This window comes from Microtus pennsylvanicus, chromosome 8, assembly GCF_037038515.1.
Source record: "Microtus pennsylvanicus isolate mMicPen1 chromosome 8, mMicPen1.hap1, whole genome shotgun sequence".
Taxonomy (NCBI): Eukaryota; Metazoa; Chordata; class Mammalia; order Rodentia; family Cricetidae; genus Microtus; species Microtus pennsylvanicus.
Genome location: NC_134586.1, coordinates 28709844 through 28727269, shown reverse-complemented (window position 1 = coordinate 28727269; position 17426 = coordinate 28709844). Strand labels below are relative to the sequence as shown.

The 17426-nt window shown below is 43.8% G+C and overlaps 1 protein-coding gene and 1 long non-coding RNA gene across 4 annotated transcripts in view; one reads left to right on the top strand and one right to left on the bottom strand.

Annotated features, from left to right (window-relative positions):
* Window positions 1–10838, bottom strand: part of Ankrd30a (ankyrin repeat domain 30A) — a 68143-nt gene extending 57305 nt beyond the window's left edge. The window contains exons 1-4 of one of the 3 annotated variants that reach the window (XM_075983009.1): window positions 10367–10838; window positions 5575–5689; window positions 5246–5419; window positions 2403–2509 (exon numbers count right to left, since the gene is read on the bottom strand). In XM_075983009.1, the coding sequence (XP_075839124.1) occupies window positions 2403–2509; window positions 5246–5419; window positions 5575–5689; window positions 10367–10611 (641 nt within the window). In that variant the 5' untranslated portion in view covers window positions 10612–10838. The remainder of the gene's footprint in view (window positions 1–2402; window positions 2510–5245; window positions 5420–5574; window positions 5690–10366) is intronic. The other 2 variants (XM_075983011.1, XM_075983010.1) reach the window with 2 other exon arrangements.
* Window positions 10839–10991: 153 nt separating this feature from the next.
* Window positions 10992–17011, top strand: LOC142855482 (uncharacterized). The gene is made up of 3 exons (XR_012911520.1): window positions 10992–12616; window positions 14161–14277; window positions 14632–17011. It is a non-coding gene; the product is annotated as an uncharacterized LOC142855482 (long non-coding RNA).
* Window positions 17012–17426: the final 415 nt, after the last annotated feature.

Genomic DNA, 17426 nt, shown 5'->3' with positions numbered 1-17426 from the left:
GATGCTCCTACGGGCACAGCAGGCACTCTTACCCACTGGGCCATCTCCTCGGCCCTGGAATAATCCAAAGGGCGAATTATCCTCCTTTCCATATGACAAAGCTAGGAGCTGAGCTTGGGAATATGTGAATCTAAAACTATCTGCACATGTTTGTATTATTCCCATTATTATCCACCAATGACTTATTTTCACTAGAGAACAAGATTAACCATTTCCGGTTATCCCTTTCCCTCTGCTCGAGCTAATTAAAACAATGTTAGCTTATTAGAAACAAAAGAGGAAAAAATGAACAGCGTGTAATGACGATCAGACACTTGGCAACCTAACGTCAACATTCTCCACAAAAGTAAGTGAAGACAAAAAATGCAAAGAAGGAATAATTTGCAACTTCTACTTAGGCTCAACTTCTACTTAAAAGGAATATATAAGTAATTAAGAATTCAATGTTGATTCTGAAAGCAAACTAAAGGCTTGTAGAACTAATGTGAAATTGATATAGCTAATAACAAATCAGGCTACAACATCACTCATTAAAAGAGAACACGGATCCCACTACAGGCTGTGCTGCCTAATCTGAACAACTGCTTGTCTACCAAACTAATGTGGGTATTGATGTTTTTCAACATCTTAGTACTTAAGTTAATCTCCTTAATATGTATTTGAGTGGTTGTTAACATGCCACAACATCAATTTTTGCTTGTTTGTTTAGTGTGTGTGGTATATGCATACATGTGTATGCTGTATGTTGTGTGCACATGTGTGGGGGTGCATGGTGTATGAGTACATGTGTTGTGTGTGGTATATGGTGTATGTGCGCATGTGTGTTGTGTATACACACGTGTGTGTGGTGTACGGTGTATAAGTACATGCGTGGGTGATGGTATATGGTGTGTGCGTACATGTGTGTGGTATATGCAAACATGTGTGTAGTGTATGTTGTCTGTATATGTGTGTGGTGCATGGTATATGAGTACATGTGTATTGTGTGTGATATACTGTGTATGTGTACGTGTATTTGGTGTATGCACGTGTGTGTGGTGTATGAGATGTGTGTACACGTGTGTGGTATATGCACGTGTGTGTACGTGGAGTATGTGTATGTGCATGTGGTATATGAAAATATGTGTGTGTAGTGAGCGTATGTTGTGTGTGGTGCATGGTACATGAGTACATGTGTATTGTGTGTGATATACTGTGTATGTGTACGTGTATTTGGTGTATGCATGTGTGTGGTGTATGAGTATATATGTGTGTGTGGTATATGGTGTGTGTGTACATGTATGTGGTATATGCACGTGTGTGTACGTGGAGTATGTGTATGTGCATGTGGTATATGCAAACATGTGTGTGTAGTGTATGTTGTCTGTATATGTGTGTGGTGCATGGTGCATGAGTACATGTGTATTGTGTGTGATATACTGTGTATGTGTACGTGTATTTGGTATATGCATGTGTGTGGTATATGGTGTATGTGTACACATATGTGGTGTATGCACATGTGTGTGTGGTGAATGAGTAGATGTGGTGATAGGATATGCGTACATGTGTGTGTGGTATGTGGTGTATGTGTACACATATGTGGTGTATGCACATGTGTGTGGTGAATGAGTAGATGTGGTGATAGGATATGCGTACATGTGTGTGTGGTATGTGGTGTATGTGTACACATATGTGGTGTATGCACATGTGTGTGTGTGGTGAATGAGTAGATATGGTGATAGGATATGCGTACATGTGTGTGTGGTATGTGGTGTATGTGTACACATATGTGGTGTATGCACATGTGTGTGTGTGGTGAATGAGTAGATGTGGTGATAGGATATGTGTACATGTGTGTGTGGTATATGGTGTATGTGTACACATATGTGGTGTATGCACATGTGTGTGGTGAATGAGTAGATGTGGTGATAGGATATGCGTACATGTGTGTGTGGTATGTGGTGTATGTGTACACATATGTGGTGTATGCACATGTGTGTGTGTGGTGAATGAGTAGATGTGGTGATAGGATATGTGTACATGTGTGTGTGGTATGTGGTGTATGTGTACACATATGTGGTGTATGCACATGTGTGTGTGTGGTGAATGAGTAGATGTGGTGATAGGATATGCGTACATGTGTGTGTGGTATGTGGTGCATATGTTCCTGTGCAGGTGTGCACACATGCAAAGATCAGAGAAGGCTATTAGATGTCTTCCTCTACCATGCTCCACACTGAATCTGAACTCCCCCAGTCCGCCTCGGGTGGCACGCTTCTCTCCACTCCCCATCATTTGGGTTCTAAGCATGCATGGCCATGCCTGGTTTTCCTTGAGTGTTAGGGATTTAGACACAGAGCAAGCACTCTCAAAGGAGTCATTCCCCAGCCCCAACTGCTTCTTGAAAGAACAAACTACTGTACCTTCCCAGCTGATCAGCTGCATGACAACTGGTTTTTTTCTTTACTAAAAATTCCACAATATGCTGTTTATTTTCCTTTACAGCGAGTAACAGAGGTGTGAGGTCATCCTGTAAGACATTGAGAGCAACGAGTAATTCACAAATTGCTGACTTCTCAACTTCACTGTGCTTAGGAATCACGTGAGCGCAATCCAGCCAACCCCGCATCTCTTGAGGGCAAGTGATCCTGTCTCTTCTGTTTCCGCGGCTCTAAAAGAACTACAACTTTTAAATGTCACCGAATTACAGAGCAAAATTACTATTTAATAAACTGCACAACAGTGTGCGGCATGCTGGTAGTGAGGGAAATCTCCAACTTCATTCGATTTTTATTTGAAAATATTTTCTTTGTGGCAAACATTAACACTGAAGGAGTAAGTCAGGGAAGTGGGCTCAAAAGCTTTGTAAGACTGTGAAGTTCCCACTAGGCCAGCGGTGCTCGACCTGTGGGTTGTGACCCCTTTGGGGTTGCATATCAGAGAGATATTTGTATGATGATTCATCCCAGTGGCAAAATTATAGTTATAAAGTAGCAATGAAATAATTTATGGTTGGGGTCACCACAACATGAGGAACTGTATTACAAGTTGGGAACCAGTGCCCTGGGCTATGCAAACTTGCTGCTTCTCATCTGTTTACCATCCAGGATCCCAGAATCCAGTGTCTGCTATTCCTGCACCAGGGAGTCACAAAGGAAATGGCACTGAATAAGAAGACAGAGGCGCAGATGGTCAGACACGATCTGTGGGTTTTCTCTTATCATCGGCAGGAATGCTGTTCCCCTTAGACAGCGCAGGAGGGTGGGTCTTGCTTTGGAAGATCCTGGATACCTGTTCACATCTACTGGCTTTCATTTGTTTTCACTCTGGTATCATTGTAACCGAGACTCACGGTTTTCGTTTCTGCTTTTAATTTTAGGGAAAATATAAATCAACAGTAGAAATGTAACGCTTATGAACCAGTGGAGTAGACAAAGCTGCTGAGATGAACACCAATGAAATTATAACAACAAAAATCCTAAGTCTAAAAAAAGGTGTTCAAAGACAAGAGGCATCAATGACATGACAAGAGAAGACCTGCCCCACGACCTATAATAGTCAAGATACCAAAACACACACACAAAAAAACAAACAATAGGAAAAGTCGTATGGGGAAAACACCAACTGAGTTCCAAAGGAAACATGTTGGATCTGTCATCAGTAATCTTCAAGCCAGGAGAGCTGGATGAATATCAGGAACAATTATTTCAAGCCCTGGAAGTAGGAACTGCTGACTAGACTGCTCTATCCAGCAAGGCTGTCATTTATAGTAGACTGAGAAATAAGAACACTTCACGACAAGCACACACTAGGCAATCCACAACAAGGAAGCCACCACTATAAAACTTCCTTACAGGAGGCTGGCAAGATGGCTCAGTGGGTAAAAGTACTTGCCATGTACGTCTGGAGACCTGATCCCACAGTGGGAAGAGAAAATGGACTCCCAAATTCCTCGAGAGGAACAGACAAACAGGAGAACTATCACGCCCAAAACAGCAGAACAGAAGACTCGTAAGATTAACAGGTGGCAGATAAAAGAACAAGCAGCAATCTGATCACAGAAAAACTAACAGAATTACAACAGATATAAAATGTCAGATTTTGATAACAATAACAGTGGGTGATTTCAACACCCTGCTCTAATCTTTAGATAGTTCACTTTCGCTAAAGATCACGAAGGAAACTTCAGAGTTAAAGTACACCACAGCTCAAATGCACTTAATGCATCTTCACAGATGATTTCCCACAACTGATATGGAATACACATTCTTCACGCAGCCTACCCAAACTTCTCTAAAACAGACCACACTCAAGACCAAATCAAGTCTAACAATAAAAAAGAAAATTTCTTGTATGATCACAGTGAAATAAAACAGAAATCAAAAGCAAGGAAACTACACAAATATCCGGAGACTGGAGAAATGGGGGTTGGGGGAGTGTTAAGTTTCTAGAATCAAAAGTAAAAGGAAACAAAATTCACCGACCCTTTGGGACACTGAAGGAGGCTCCAAGAGGAGCGCTTACAGCTTTGAGGGCTTATGTTGAAAACGAGAGCGCTCTCAATCAAATAGCCCAGTGATGCAAGTCACAGTCTCAGAAAAGCAAGAACGATCTAGACAAGGGTAAGAGGTGTTGGGTCCCTGGAACAGGAGTTATAGATGTGCTGTGGGAACAGAGCTCGGGTCCTTTGTAAGGCAATGACTGCACTTCATCTCTGAGCCATCTCTCCAGCACCCCCAAACATCTGGTTTTTCGAAAGGGTAAAAAGGGAATCTTTTTAAAATCCAGTTGTTTGAGTGGGGGTGGGGGGATGGGTCAGCAGGTAAAGGCTCTTGTTGCCAAGTCTGTCAATCCAAGTTCAACCCTGAGACCCACATGGTAGAAGGAGAAAAGCAACTCCCTAAAGTTGTCCTCTGATCTCCACGCGCCTGCACACACACACACCACACCCCTCCTACACCCACAAATAAATAAACAAAATAAGAAGAAGACGAGGAAATGGTTTAATCAGTGAGTTTCTGATACTGATCGAGGGCTCTTTTCATCACAGTGAAAGCACCCTTAAGGGGGCAACTATATTCAAACTTAGATTCCACCAATGGTTTAAAACACTGATGAGATCTAGAGTCCTCAGGATCTAATCATTTCTACAAATACCCTCACAAAAATCCACAGAAGTGTGTTTTCTCAATCTGATCATGGTGACATCACAATCTGTCACTGGTAAATGTACTTTGATTACTAGGAAATAAAATCAGTATCATACCTTGTTTTTGGCTTCCATGTTTGCATTGTGTGCAAGCAGTTTGGCCACTATGGACGTGTTCTCACTGAGGACGGCGTAGTGGAGGGCAGTGTTGCCGTGGCTGTCCGTCACATCCGGATTGGCACCATGCTCCAGCAGTATAGTGGCACATTCTTCTTCTTGGCACTGTACGGCCTGTTGTTATTGCATCAAGAAACAGATAGTTTAGGAGTTCAAAATAAGCACATTCTAGGTTTTACTTATTGCCGTATTCAAATGAAACTGATTTCTTTTTGTCCGAAGCACTTAAACCAAACCCGTCTGCGTTTGACCTGCTGGGTGCTATGTACCTTAATGAGCGCCGTGCTGCTCTCGCCGTCACGGGCATCGATCTCACACTTTCTCTCTACTAAGAGAGTCACCACGTCTGGATGGCCGTAAGCACAGGCAAGATGGAGCGCCGTTCTGTGAAAACGAGAGCACTTTGTAGTAAATTACAGAGCATCATCTAAAAGCATATCTCCTGTAATGTAAACACTAACCAGTATGGTATGTCTCCTCTTTCCAAGCAAACAATTCTCTTCTGGCAGCAGTCCGCTCACAGACAACCTACTGGATTTGTGTGTGTGGCTACGTAAACAATTACCGAGCGAGGTTCCTAGCCCAGAGCAGCCAATGTGCAAACAAGTACAGCCTTTGGATTGAGCTTGACTTGGGTACCAATACTCTTTAAGGTCTGCTATTTATCAGCCATCACTTAGCCTTTCTCTGCCTCAATTTTCCCACCCGTGAAATGGACAAAGGCATTTGACACAAGCTTCATGACCCAAGTTCACACCCTAAATCCCATGTTAAACGGAGAACTGACGCCTGAAAGTTGTCACCTGGCCTCTACATGCTCAGCACACACGTACACACATGTGCACACACACAAACACATGCAAACACACACCCCACATTAATATCAAATTAAATAAAACCTTAAAAATAGTAAGTCATCTCATGAATGCCACTGTGATACTTAAACAAGAATCTATACAAAGTATCTAAAATGCTTTCTAACTCGTGTACCATAATAACAGTTATTATAACTATTTCTATTATTTTACAAAGACAACATTGTAATGAAATAAAAGAACACAATGACACCTGCTTAGACAAAATGTTTAATCCCAGCACTCAGGAGGCAGCAGCAGGTAGATCTCTAAGTTTGAGGTCAGCCTGGTCTACAGAGTAAGTTCTAGGACAACCAGGGCCACACAGAGAAACCCTGTCTAGAAAAACCGAAAAGCATATGATGCTCTGTAGTTAAAGCTTGTGCTGGTCTCCTAGCAGACCTCAGTTTAGTTCCACACCTACGTCAGGCTGTTCACAACAACCTGTAACTCCTGCTTTGGGTACCTGGCACCCTTTCTGCCCCTGCAGATACTAGTACACATATGAAGCATGCACGAGTGCGCGCACACACACACACTTGCACATGCCACACACACAGAATATTTTAAAAGAAAGAAGACAGAATGACAGTTCTGGCCACAGGGCAAGCCCATAGTTCATGTCTGCTTCAAATCTGTGTGGGAGTGAGGAGTGGGGTACGACAGTGATTGCTCCAGGGTGACAGGCCAGCACTGAAGAAAAAAAAATCTATTTTGTTGCCTCCCATTTCTTTGAGTGATACAACCAGGTTCCATCTTGAGCGTGGGCTATTCTGGATATCTGAAAACAAGAAGCAGTTACAACCCAGGGAGCCTGGGGGCCATGAAGCCACAGGGTCTGGGTAGTAGACAGTCGCAGGATAGGCAGAGATAGAAGGTAAGTCCCTATTGCTGAAGACACCATGCACTTCAGACATAGGGTCCAGAGGCCCCTGAACTGGAACTGACCTGAATACCTCCTCCCCAACGACTAGCTTTTATGGTCCCAAAAGGAGCCATGTCAGCTTCCAAAGGAGAGAAGCAACCAACAGTCCTACCCAGTTACGACACCCGTGAAACACAAGCACTAAGTGCACAGTAGTGGCACACACACCTTGATAGTAACCAACAGCTCACTAATCGAATTGCAGGCCCATCCAACATGAGGAAAACCATGCCTGGTACTGGAAATCTAGCCAACTAGATTTAGTTTACTAGTGATTCTGGTAGTGATCATGGATCCTGAGTGACGTCATGGATCCTGGAGAAGACCCTACAACCACTGCTTTGCTAAACCAGCACAATCCCTAACCACATTCTAGATATTTGTCCTTACACCCACAGGTAAGTGTACACAGATTTCTCTTTGGAACAGACCATTACATAAAACCACAACCAGCCAAAATGCAGAGTTGTGGAGTCCAGTCCCAATGCATACATTTACAAAACAATTGTTTCATTGCAGAGGAGGGGTAAAAAAAGATTTTAAGAGCCAAAGGAACAGGGAGCTTTGTTATGGTTTAGATTAAAACGGTGCCATTCCCCAAGGGGCCTGCGGGCCACAAGGGGCAGCAAGTCCCAGGCAGGTAGCTGAGTGGAGGTGTGGGCCACTGGGCGGGTAACAGACAAAGACATCATGCAGAGAAAGTGGGTATTTATTTAGTGAGTTATGGAGGGGAAAGAAAAAGAGGAGAAGGGAGAAGAGCAGAAAGAGGCAGAGAGAGAGAGAGAGAGAGAGAGAGAGAGAGAGAGAGAGAGAGAGAGAGAGAGAAGGGGAGAAGAGGGGAGAAGAGAAGAGAGGCAGAAGCTGCCTCTTCAGGAGAGAGACGGAAAGGAAGGAGCTCAGGCTGCAACCAGAAGGAAGGAAGATGGGGGGGGGGGGCTTGTCTCTTAAAGGGACAGGACAGACCATTACAAGCTTACTTGAGATTGTCTCCCTGAAATGTCAGAAGCTATCTGCACCCATAAATTCTCACCAATATGACTGGCTAAATGAGAACTGAGCAAGGACAACACCAATGGATGTGTCAAAGTGGATGGGGAAGAGCCTGTGGAACTATAGGCAACTGAGGAAAGCTGGGAGTGGGAGGGGGGTCTTCCCCAAGGAAGAGCACACAGATTGTCAGCCCTAAATACATACATATGAATAACATCATACAGACTGGGCAGGTTATACTTAGAAATACATATGTATACATATACAAATATGCATGTAACAACAATTAATGAAAAGACAAGGCCACGAATTTGAAGTAGAGCAAGTGAGGTTATATGGGAGCATTTCAACGGAGGAAAGAGAAGCGGGAAATGATATAGTTATAATAAAAAAAAAGGTAACTTTTATTCTCTATCACATTTTAAATATATTATGGTTAAGTCAGAGCATACCTTATGTGTGTATATGTATAGTCAAACTGATGTCTTCTTACTTGATGTACCATCTTCCCATGTTAATCTGTGTCTACATCTACACTACCTTCAGGGCTCATATATTCCATCTAATGGATGCACTGCAATTTATTTATGAAATACATTTTCCAGCTTCTTCTTAATACACTATTTCAAGCAGTGCCAAGAAAGAGAAATTGCCTCCTTATTTCCCAAATATGCTTTAGGGACAGAAACATGTTTAAGGGGGGCAGACTACTTACTGCCAGTTTGCCTATTTGAAAAGTCTTAAGCAGAAGTTGTGCTGTTCTTCACCCTCATACAGTGAGTCCCTGAAAAGTGACATTTCATTTCTCTCTTGACTTACTTTCCTGCTCTTACCACGAACGCGGAAAATTTTTCTAATGTCCATAGATTACTTATAGATCTACAAAAAGAAAAAAAAAAGGAAGGAAGGAAAAAGAGAGAGAGGAAGGAAGGAAGGGAGGGAAAGAGAAAGAAAAAGAAAAAAGGGCAACAACTTTATATAAATTAAATTAAGAGTTCAGGGGCTAGGAATCCAGCTCAGCTCCAGAGAACTTGCCTGATATTTGCAAGGCCATGTGTTTGATCCCCAGCAAAAATATACAAATGACTAAATTTTAAAAAAAAATAAGAGAGTTTAAGTTTTTCCTCATTGAGTTAAAAAAATTCTCTGTAAGATGAAGATGGTTTTCATGTGATATTCACACACACACACACACACACACACACACACTGAATGCTTTGCAAGTTTACAGTTGCTTTATCCTCACTGTGTTTAGTCCGTTCTTGAGAATGCTCCATTTCAGGCTTGTACAAAGCTCAAAGGTAGACTGTATCCTGAGCATACATCACAACCTGCATTCGGTCCCCAACAGATACAGACATGTACACAGGCACACAGACACACATACGTGACGCAGTGGTTTGTAGTCCTTCTTATTCTTGTTTTGGTACTTTTCTCATTATGTTTTATTAACATTTAAATTATAATCTATCAGGAATTTATTTTAGTGACATAAACCTGCAGTTAGTTTTCTCCAAACAAGTTAACAAGCATTTTATTCACGAATGATGTTTCCTACTAATAGGGGTGTTACCAGAATCAATTTCTAAATTCTTACAGATATTCGATTGGGTACTTCTAGGTTTTCTATTCTGCTCTATTCACTGATGTGTCTCTTGGCTGCCAGTAAATGACCGATGTGTGAGAACTAATTAGGTTTTGATACTTTAGAAAGGTTTTTTCTTTCCTAGTCTCATAACAAAATCAAAAGCAGTATGAGAAACTCAAAATTGTTAAAACGATGATATTCTTATTTGGCTTATGTAAAATGGATAAGGATACGGAGTTCACATTCTGGGAATTATCCATCCTCTATCTGAGAACATGGAACTTTTTTCCCACTTCAAAATGCAGCAAAAAAACATAGTCACACAGGTATGCGTTGATATGTTATTGGATATTACTGGAAGAATCGTTAACCCTCAACAGAAACATTTCTCCCATTATGTATTTTTTTACAATGTAAAACAATTTTAAATGTGTGCAAAAAATTAAATTGTTTAGTTAATGCACTTTACATAGCCAATAAAGGGAACTTTAAGTGGATCAGAAGTCAGCTAGAGTGTTTTCTACTGTAGTCTTTACTGCTCATACAGGAGCGGGTCCCAGATCCCACAGAGGCTCTGGCATCCAAAAGCAAGATGGGAAGAGTCAAGCTTCCTTAGTGACAGCCAGCAGCCTCTGTTCCAGACAAGGTGCGTGCTTCGCCACCAGCCACGTCCCGCCCCGCTAGCTCGGGGCCCTATTTATTACCTGTCCTTCTTGTCTCTATCGTTCACGCCACTTTTCCCAAGGATAAGGATATGCTGTACTTTGGCTACGTCACCCACGCTTGCAGCCTTGTGGATCTTGCCCATATCCTTGTCGTGAATGTGGTACCTGGGCATGTGGGCGCCACTAGCACTCTCACGCCCAAAGCCCACGCAGTTGTTCCGCGGGCGGGCAGAGGGGCCTAACGGCGACGGGCCCTTACTTCTGAAACCAAAAATCTTCTTCATGGCAAGGGGGTACGCCCCTCACAGGCACCTTCTCCGCGAGTGGCTTCGGTTGCCTCCACAACGCAGCCCTAGCGTCTACTGAAGAGCCAGCCGAGTTTCACGGAGTCCCAGCAGGAAAGTCGCTGCATGGCTCGGCAGGGTTTTAAAGCACGATAATCGCCGAGCAAAGCTGCAAACTAGCAACCCGCGCCATCTAGTCCCCGCGCACGCGCGTACTGGCCCGGCCCAGCCGGTGCCCAGCACGCACGCGCAGAGCCAGGCTCCGCCCTCTCCTCTTCGCGGAGGTCAAGCAGCTGGCAAGTTGGTTCTCTAGCCTTGGGCTTTCGCCCGAGGTTTGGGGTGTCTTCCCTAGCCGTGCAGGTCTTTCCTCAGCTAGTTGCGGGCCAGCCTCGGCTTCGGGATCCCCGCAGGGCTCCTGTTCCAACAGGGATCCGAGCGAGGACCCAGCACTCCAGGCTTCCTGGGCTTCTGCAGAAGAGCCTAGAACCTTCTTGACCCGCTGAAGGCCTGCTTCCCTGCTTAGCTTTGGCCTTGTGTTTCAGTGGCAGTTATAAGGTCCTTGGGGGGCAGGCAGGCGACTCTTTTAACCTGGGCCATAATCCAAAGGTGGACCAAACTACAGGCAGCATGGATGGAATTATAGCATGAAAAACGAAGGGAAGAGATATTTTTTGTCAAGCTAATCCATTAAATATTTGGGAATTAATGAAATATGGTTGTTTTCATAGCCCAGAGAGTCAATGTATGAATTACACAAGCTGATTACAGGTGAAGATGTCTGCATATGGGGCCTGAATGAAATAATGTGACCTTAGTTTTTGGTTTGGGACTTGGGAAAAGTAATTTATAGTAAACAGTTTTCCCAGTGGAAACATCTGCCCAAGTTTCAGGAACACAGGTTCAGGTTACCCCAAATTCCGTTCTATGTTCTAATTTTAAGAAGTTGTATAAAAAGAGAATAAATCAACACACTTTTCAAATACATTGGTGGGTACATCAGGTAGGTAGGTTTTTAGCAACACTGGAGATGATGGTGACTGTGTTATTCTCCTCAGATGCCTTTTGGTGGATTTCTTAGCCCTTCTGATGGATGGAAACAGACTGATTGAACATTCCAAAGATTTTACCTAATGGTAACAAAGGTTAGGTCCCTCACATAGCAGAACAAGATGTCTCCATGTAATTTGGCTCAGGATTTTGCAACATTCAGAGCTCTTTGCTGTTGTAGTTCTGGTCAGTCGGTCTTGTGCTCACTGCTTCTTTCTGGAAATTCTGCTACACAGTGTGGGCCTATTTTACATGCTGTACTCTGTTCATAATGATTTGACTATTGCGAATTTAGTTTTGTAATAAAAATTGAAATAATCTCTACTGCTGCTGATCTTATATGTGTATGGAGGAGGGGGTGTCTCACTCTAGCGGGAGCTGGCCTTGAACCTACAGTTATTCTCCTGCCTCTGCCCTGGAATGTTGGTGGTATGGGTGTCAACTGCTGCTCCTGCCTTCTATTACTCAGTCACACTTCTCTGGACCCTGCTCTGAATCGTTTTCTATCCACTAGTGGTTCTCTGTAATAGCCTCCATCTGCTGCAAAAAGGAGCTTCTTTCAGGAGTGTTGGGACCAATTGGAGTCCTGGCCTTCAGCTGTTCTTCCCTGCTAGAACCTTCTAATTGAAATTACTAAAAGCTGTGCCTTGCCTAGAGGATCAAAGGATGGGATTTTCACCTGTTGGCCATTGACTGCTGGGTATTTAAGCCTCCGTGGTGCTATTAAAGAGGGGCTTTTGTACCAGTGGTTGGAGGAACGTGTGTCGGTCTGCCTGTCTGCCTTTGTGTGTGTTTCCTCAACCTCCAGCCCCTTGCCTGAAGCTTGCGAACTGATTGTAGCGCATAGAGCGCAGACGGGGGCGCGGTGTGTGGCAATTGGAGGTCCTATCGAGACATAGGGAACTAGGGAACGCTGAGACGCTGAGAGGTCGCCCTCAGAAGGAGAGGGTGGATTGAGGTATGTGTTTATCTTGAAGTTCTTTGCTAGGTTTCGGCCCCACTGAAGGGGGGGGGGGGAGGCGGACAGGGTTGTTCCTTGCCAGCGGGGACGTATTGAGGAATTAAGCCCGGCGGTGGTGGCGCACGCCTCGGGAGGCAGAGGCAGGCGGATCTCTGTGAGTTCGAGGCCAGCCTGGTCTACAAGAGCTAGTTCAGCACAGGCTCCAAAACTACAGAGAAACCCTGACTCGAAAAACCAAAAAATAAAAAAAAAAAATTGTTAGCAGTATCTTCTCTTCTTTGTTCAGAAACTAGTCACTAGGGAGGAGTTTGATTTAGAGTTTGTAGAGGATAGTGAGGATTCATCGGAAGATGAGGAAATTATATGCAGGCAAATAAGAAATCTCTGTAGAAAACTGAGAAAATGTAAAGTAAAAAAAGATTGACACTCAACTCCCTCGGCCCCACTGGTGGTCACAGTTAAGTAGGGGCTTTAACACTGAACAAAACAAAGGGGTTTGCTTTCGTCCTACACACGTGGTTGCACCAGTAATGGAGGTGCCAGATACAAACAACTCAGGGCAAATAATTCACCAACATTTTGCAATATAATTTAAAGAAATGAAGCAATTGAAGGAAGCTGTTGCTGCATATGGGGCTCAAGCACCCTTCACACTGGCCATGGTAGAATCTTTCTCCGCTCTGAATTTAACATCAAGTGATTGGCAGCAATTATGTCGTGCTGTCTTATCTGGGGGAGATTATCTCCTAAGGCGAGGAGAATATCAGGAAAATTGTATACAAACGGCCCAATTAAATGCTGTAGTGGGTCAAGCTCAATGTAATTTAGATATGTTAACTGGGGCTGGGATTTATGCTGATTTGCAGCAACAAATTCTGTATGATCCAGGAGTATTCGCCCAAATAGCCGCAGCTGCCACTAAAGCTTGGAAGGCCCTACCTAAAAAAGCAGCTGGGGATCAATTATCAAAAGTTCTACAAGGACCATCTGAACCATTCCAAGATTATGTAGATAGACTGTTACAAATAGCAGGTAGATTGTTTGGAGATGTGACAACAGCCACACCTATAATAAAGTAACTTGTATTTGAAAATGCCAACAATATTGTAAGGAAGCCTTACACCCTCACAAAGCAAAGAGTTTAAAAGAATATATCAGGATATGTAGAGATATAGATGGGAATTTCATTCAAGGCCAGGTTATAGCAGCAGCTATGCAACCTAGGAGAAACATAAGAGCACTGGGAGAGAGGGCCGGAGGCCGTAATTGTTTTAACTGTGGAACTCCTGGTCATTTTCGAAAGGAATGCCACAGCTGATAATGAAGGGAAGGAGGAAACCTGGCATGTGCCCTAGATGCAGAAGGGGAGCACATTGGGCTAATGATTGCCTCTCCAAAACAGATATAGATGGGAAACCCCTGCCACCTACCATTTTTGTCAACAGCTGGGAAACTCGCCAAGGGCCCTGCTCTAGGGCCCCAAAGCCTCAGTATATGGAGCAATACAGTGGCGAGAGGAACTGTTTGTGTTTTTCCTCCAGGAACGGACAAGCCCATTTGGGTACCAGAGCTATATGTTCGGACTGTGGAAAATGATGGGAAAGGATCCTGTGATGAGCCTGAGAATGACACCTGTCATTCTCTTGATGAGCCTCCTGGTGAGTCCCAATGAAGCGGAAAGCACTGTATGAAGCCTGGTAAGAAACCCCCTTGTATTGATCAGTGAGCCAAGCTAGTTCTTTGTATTCATCTTTCTATTCCTCAAACTATACAGCTGGAACTGCTTTAAGCAATATGGCGAAAAAGCAGGCTTCTATTAATCAAACCTTTTCCTTTGTGAATGCTTTATGCTTTGTTACATTTGTTGGCCTGTGAATATTACTTTAAAGGAATCCTATACATGTGAGTGTAGATCTATCTTTCTTTTTTTGGAATATTTCTCTGAGAGCCCAGGCACTATTAAATCCCGTGTTTGTTTTAGTTTTCTTTCTTTTTTCTTTTCCTTTTTGTAGTATGGAATAGCACCTTTGAGGGAAGAGATATTCTTGGTGGTTCTTTCAGAAACTGTGGCCTGAGCGACTGCTGGGATGATCTCTCCAGTGCTGCCTCGTTGGTTCGGGTACCAGCCATCATACCACTGCCAATTACCAAAAAGACTATGCAGACTGAGATGACCCTGTATCGAGAGAAGCGAGACTCTGGAGAGACAGCTGCAGTGGTTGATGTCATCGCGGTGTCTGCTGCAATTCATTTTTTTCATGATTTATTCTCTCGATGTCTGCAACAGTACTTTTGGTTATCAACAATATTCTTTGTTTCACAATCTAATTCTAGTCTACCAATTTCTTCTACCAATTTCTTCATCAAGACCACTCAGTTTCTGGTCTAGGATGGATGAATTTGACTCCAAACTGCTCATGTATGCTTTATACTTTTGAACATCTCTTTGAAAGGAAGTTTTGAACATCTGTTTGCAAGGAAGTTTCTTCAATGATACTAGACGATTCGGTTCTTTTTCTCTTCCTTGCTCCAACCTTGCAATCTGTTCATTGAGTGCTTTGTTTTCTGCTGTTTTCTAATGACTCCAGCTTGGACGCATCTACCTCATATAAATCCTTCAGCTTCGACTGCAGCTCTGCATTCATCTCTTCAAAGGTGTCAGCACCGGTCATGAAACTCATAGCATTTGATGGTGTAGTCCAGAAACAACTTATTATGCTTAATTCCATCTTCTGTTTCTTCTCCCCAAGGCTTCCCAGCATCAAATAAAGGTGTGCTTTCTTTCATGGCTCTATGAATCTTGATGCAGTCTATCAGCCATACCAAGGCCGCCACGATGTGAGGCCAGGTGTGAGGGGCTCCCACTGCATACATGGAGCTCTTGGACAGTGCAAAGGGATATCCAAGGTCTTTAAAAATTATTTGCCCTGGGTTGTTTGTGTATGGCACCTCCATTACTGGTGCAACCATGTGTGTAGGACGAAAGCAAACTCCTTTGTTTTGTTCAATGTTAGAGCCCCTACTCAACTGCGACCACCAACCTTCATCATTATAAGCCAGTGGGGCCAAGGGAGTTGAGTGTGAATCTTTTACTTTACATTTTCTCAGTTTTCTACAGAGATTTCTTATTTGCCTGCGTATATTTCCTCCTCATCTTCTGATGAATCCCCCTATCCTCTACAAACTCTAAAACTCTTCCCTAGTGACTGACTGTTTTCTGAACAAGGAAGAGAAGATACTGCTAACAATTCCCATCTTAATTCCTCAATATATCCCTGCTGGCCGGGAACAACCCTGTCCACTTCTGTAGTATGGAATAGCACCTTTGAGGAAAAAGATTCTTAGTTCTTTCAGAAACTGTGGCCTGAGCGACTGCTGGGATGACCTCTCCAGTGCTGCCTCGTTGGTTCGGGTACCAGCCATCACACCACTGCCAATTACCAAAAAGGCTAAGCAGACTGAGATGACCCTGTATCGAGAGAAACGAGACTCTGGAGAGACAGCTGCAGTGGTTGATGTCATGGCGGTGTCTGCTGCTGCAGCCATGGTCGCAGGACTAGTACAAACATCGTTGGTGTCGGACACCGTGGATAAACTGGCGAGACAAATCAACGATGCTCTCCAGACTCAGAATATCCTGAATGTCCACATTAAATTTGGGCTTTCGAATTTAAATCAAGAGACTGCCCTATTGTAGGAGCAGGTAGACTTATGGCTAGTACAACAAATGTCTTGTTCACATTCTTATCATTCCATTTGTATGACATCCGTAATATTGCTAATGCCTCTTATGTGGTGAAACAACTAAATGGTTACTTGAATAGCTCTTGAAATGTTACAATTAGAACACCAGATTGTTGATACCTGTGTGTCCTGTGTTAGCCAAAGGGCTGGTAGAATACCATAGCCCAAATGGAAGGCTGGGTCCAGTGGTGATCGGGGACCCTATTGCTGGCAATCTTAACGCCTGTTGCCATTGGCATTCATCTCTGAATTCTGTATAAGAACAGACAACCCATGAGAATGCAGCATGTGGTCACTTAGCAAGTCCTTCTGAGCCTGTTGGCCAGTAACTCGAACGTATTTCAGGTTTGATTGCAAATACTGCACCAACAATGAAGACTCCTCCATAGAAGGGCAACTTCTACAGAAGAGGGTCCACCTAAGACAGGGAAGGGGCCTCCCAAAGACGGGTAAGGGTTTCCTCTTCTGAGATGACCTAAGACAGGAGGGTCTTCTGTTTTATAAAAAATTTAGGGGGGAGATGTTGGGACCAATTGAAGTCCTGGCCTTCAGCTGCTCTTCCCTGCTGGCGCCTTCTAATTGAAGTTACTAAAAGCTGTGCCTTGCCTAGAGGATCAGAGGATGGGATTTTCACCTGTTGACCATTGACTGCAGTGTATTTAAGCCTCCGTGGTGCTATTAAAGAGGGGCTTTTGAGGTCCATGTGTCTGTCTGCCTCTGTGTGTGTTTCCTCAACCTCCAGCCCCTTGCCCGAAGGTCACGAACTGATTGTAGCGCATAGAGCACAGACGGGGGCGCGGTGTGCGGCACAGGAGAAGTGAGACTTACACCCATCTGTGGGTCTGAAAGTATTTAGAATGAAGGTGGGGGAGGGCTAGAGAAATGACTCAGCCAACAAGGGAACCTGCCTTCACTTCTCAGCACCCACCTGATGGTGGCTAGCAGGGCTCTGGAATATCATTTCCAAGGGATGTGGTGCCCTCTTCTGCCTTCCATGGGCACTGCACAGACATACATGCAAACAAAACATTCATACACAATCCATCAAGAGGAAATCTCAATA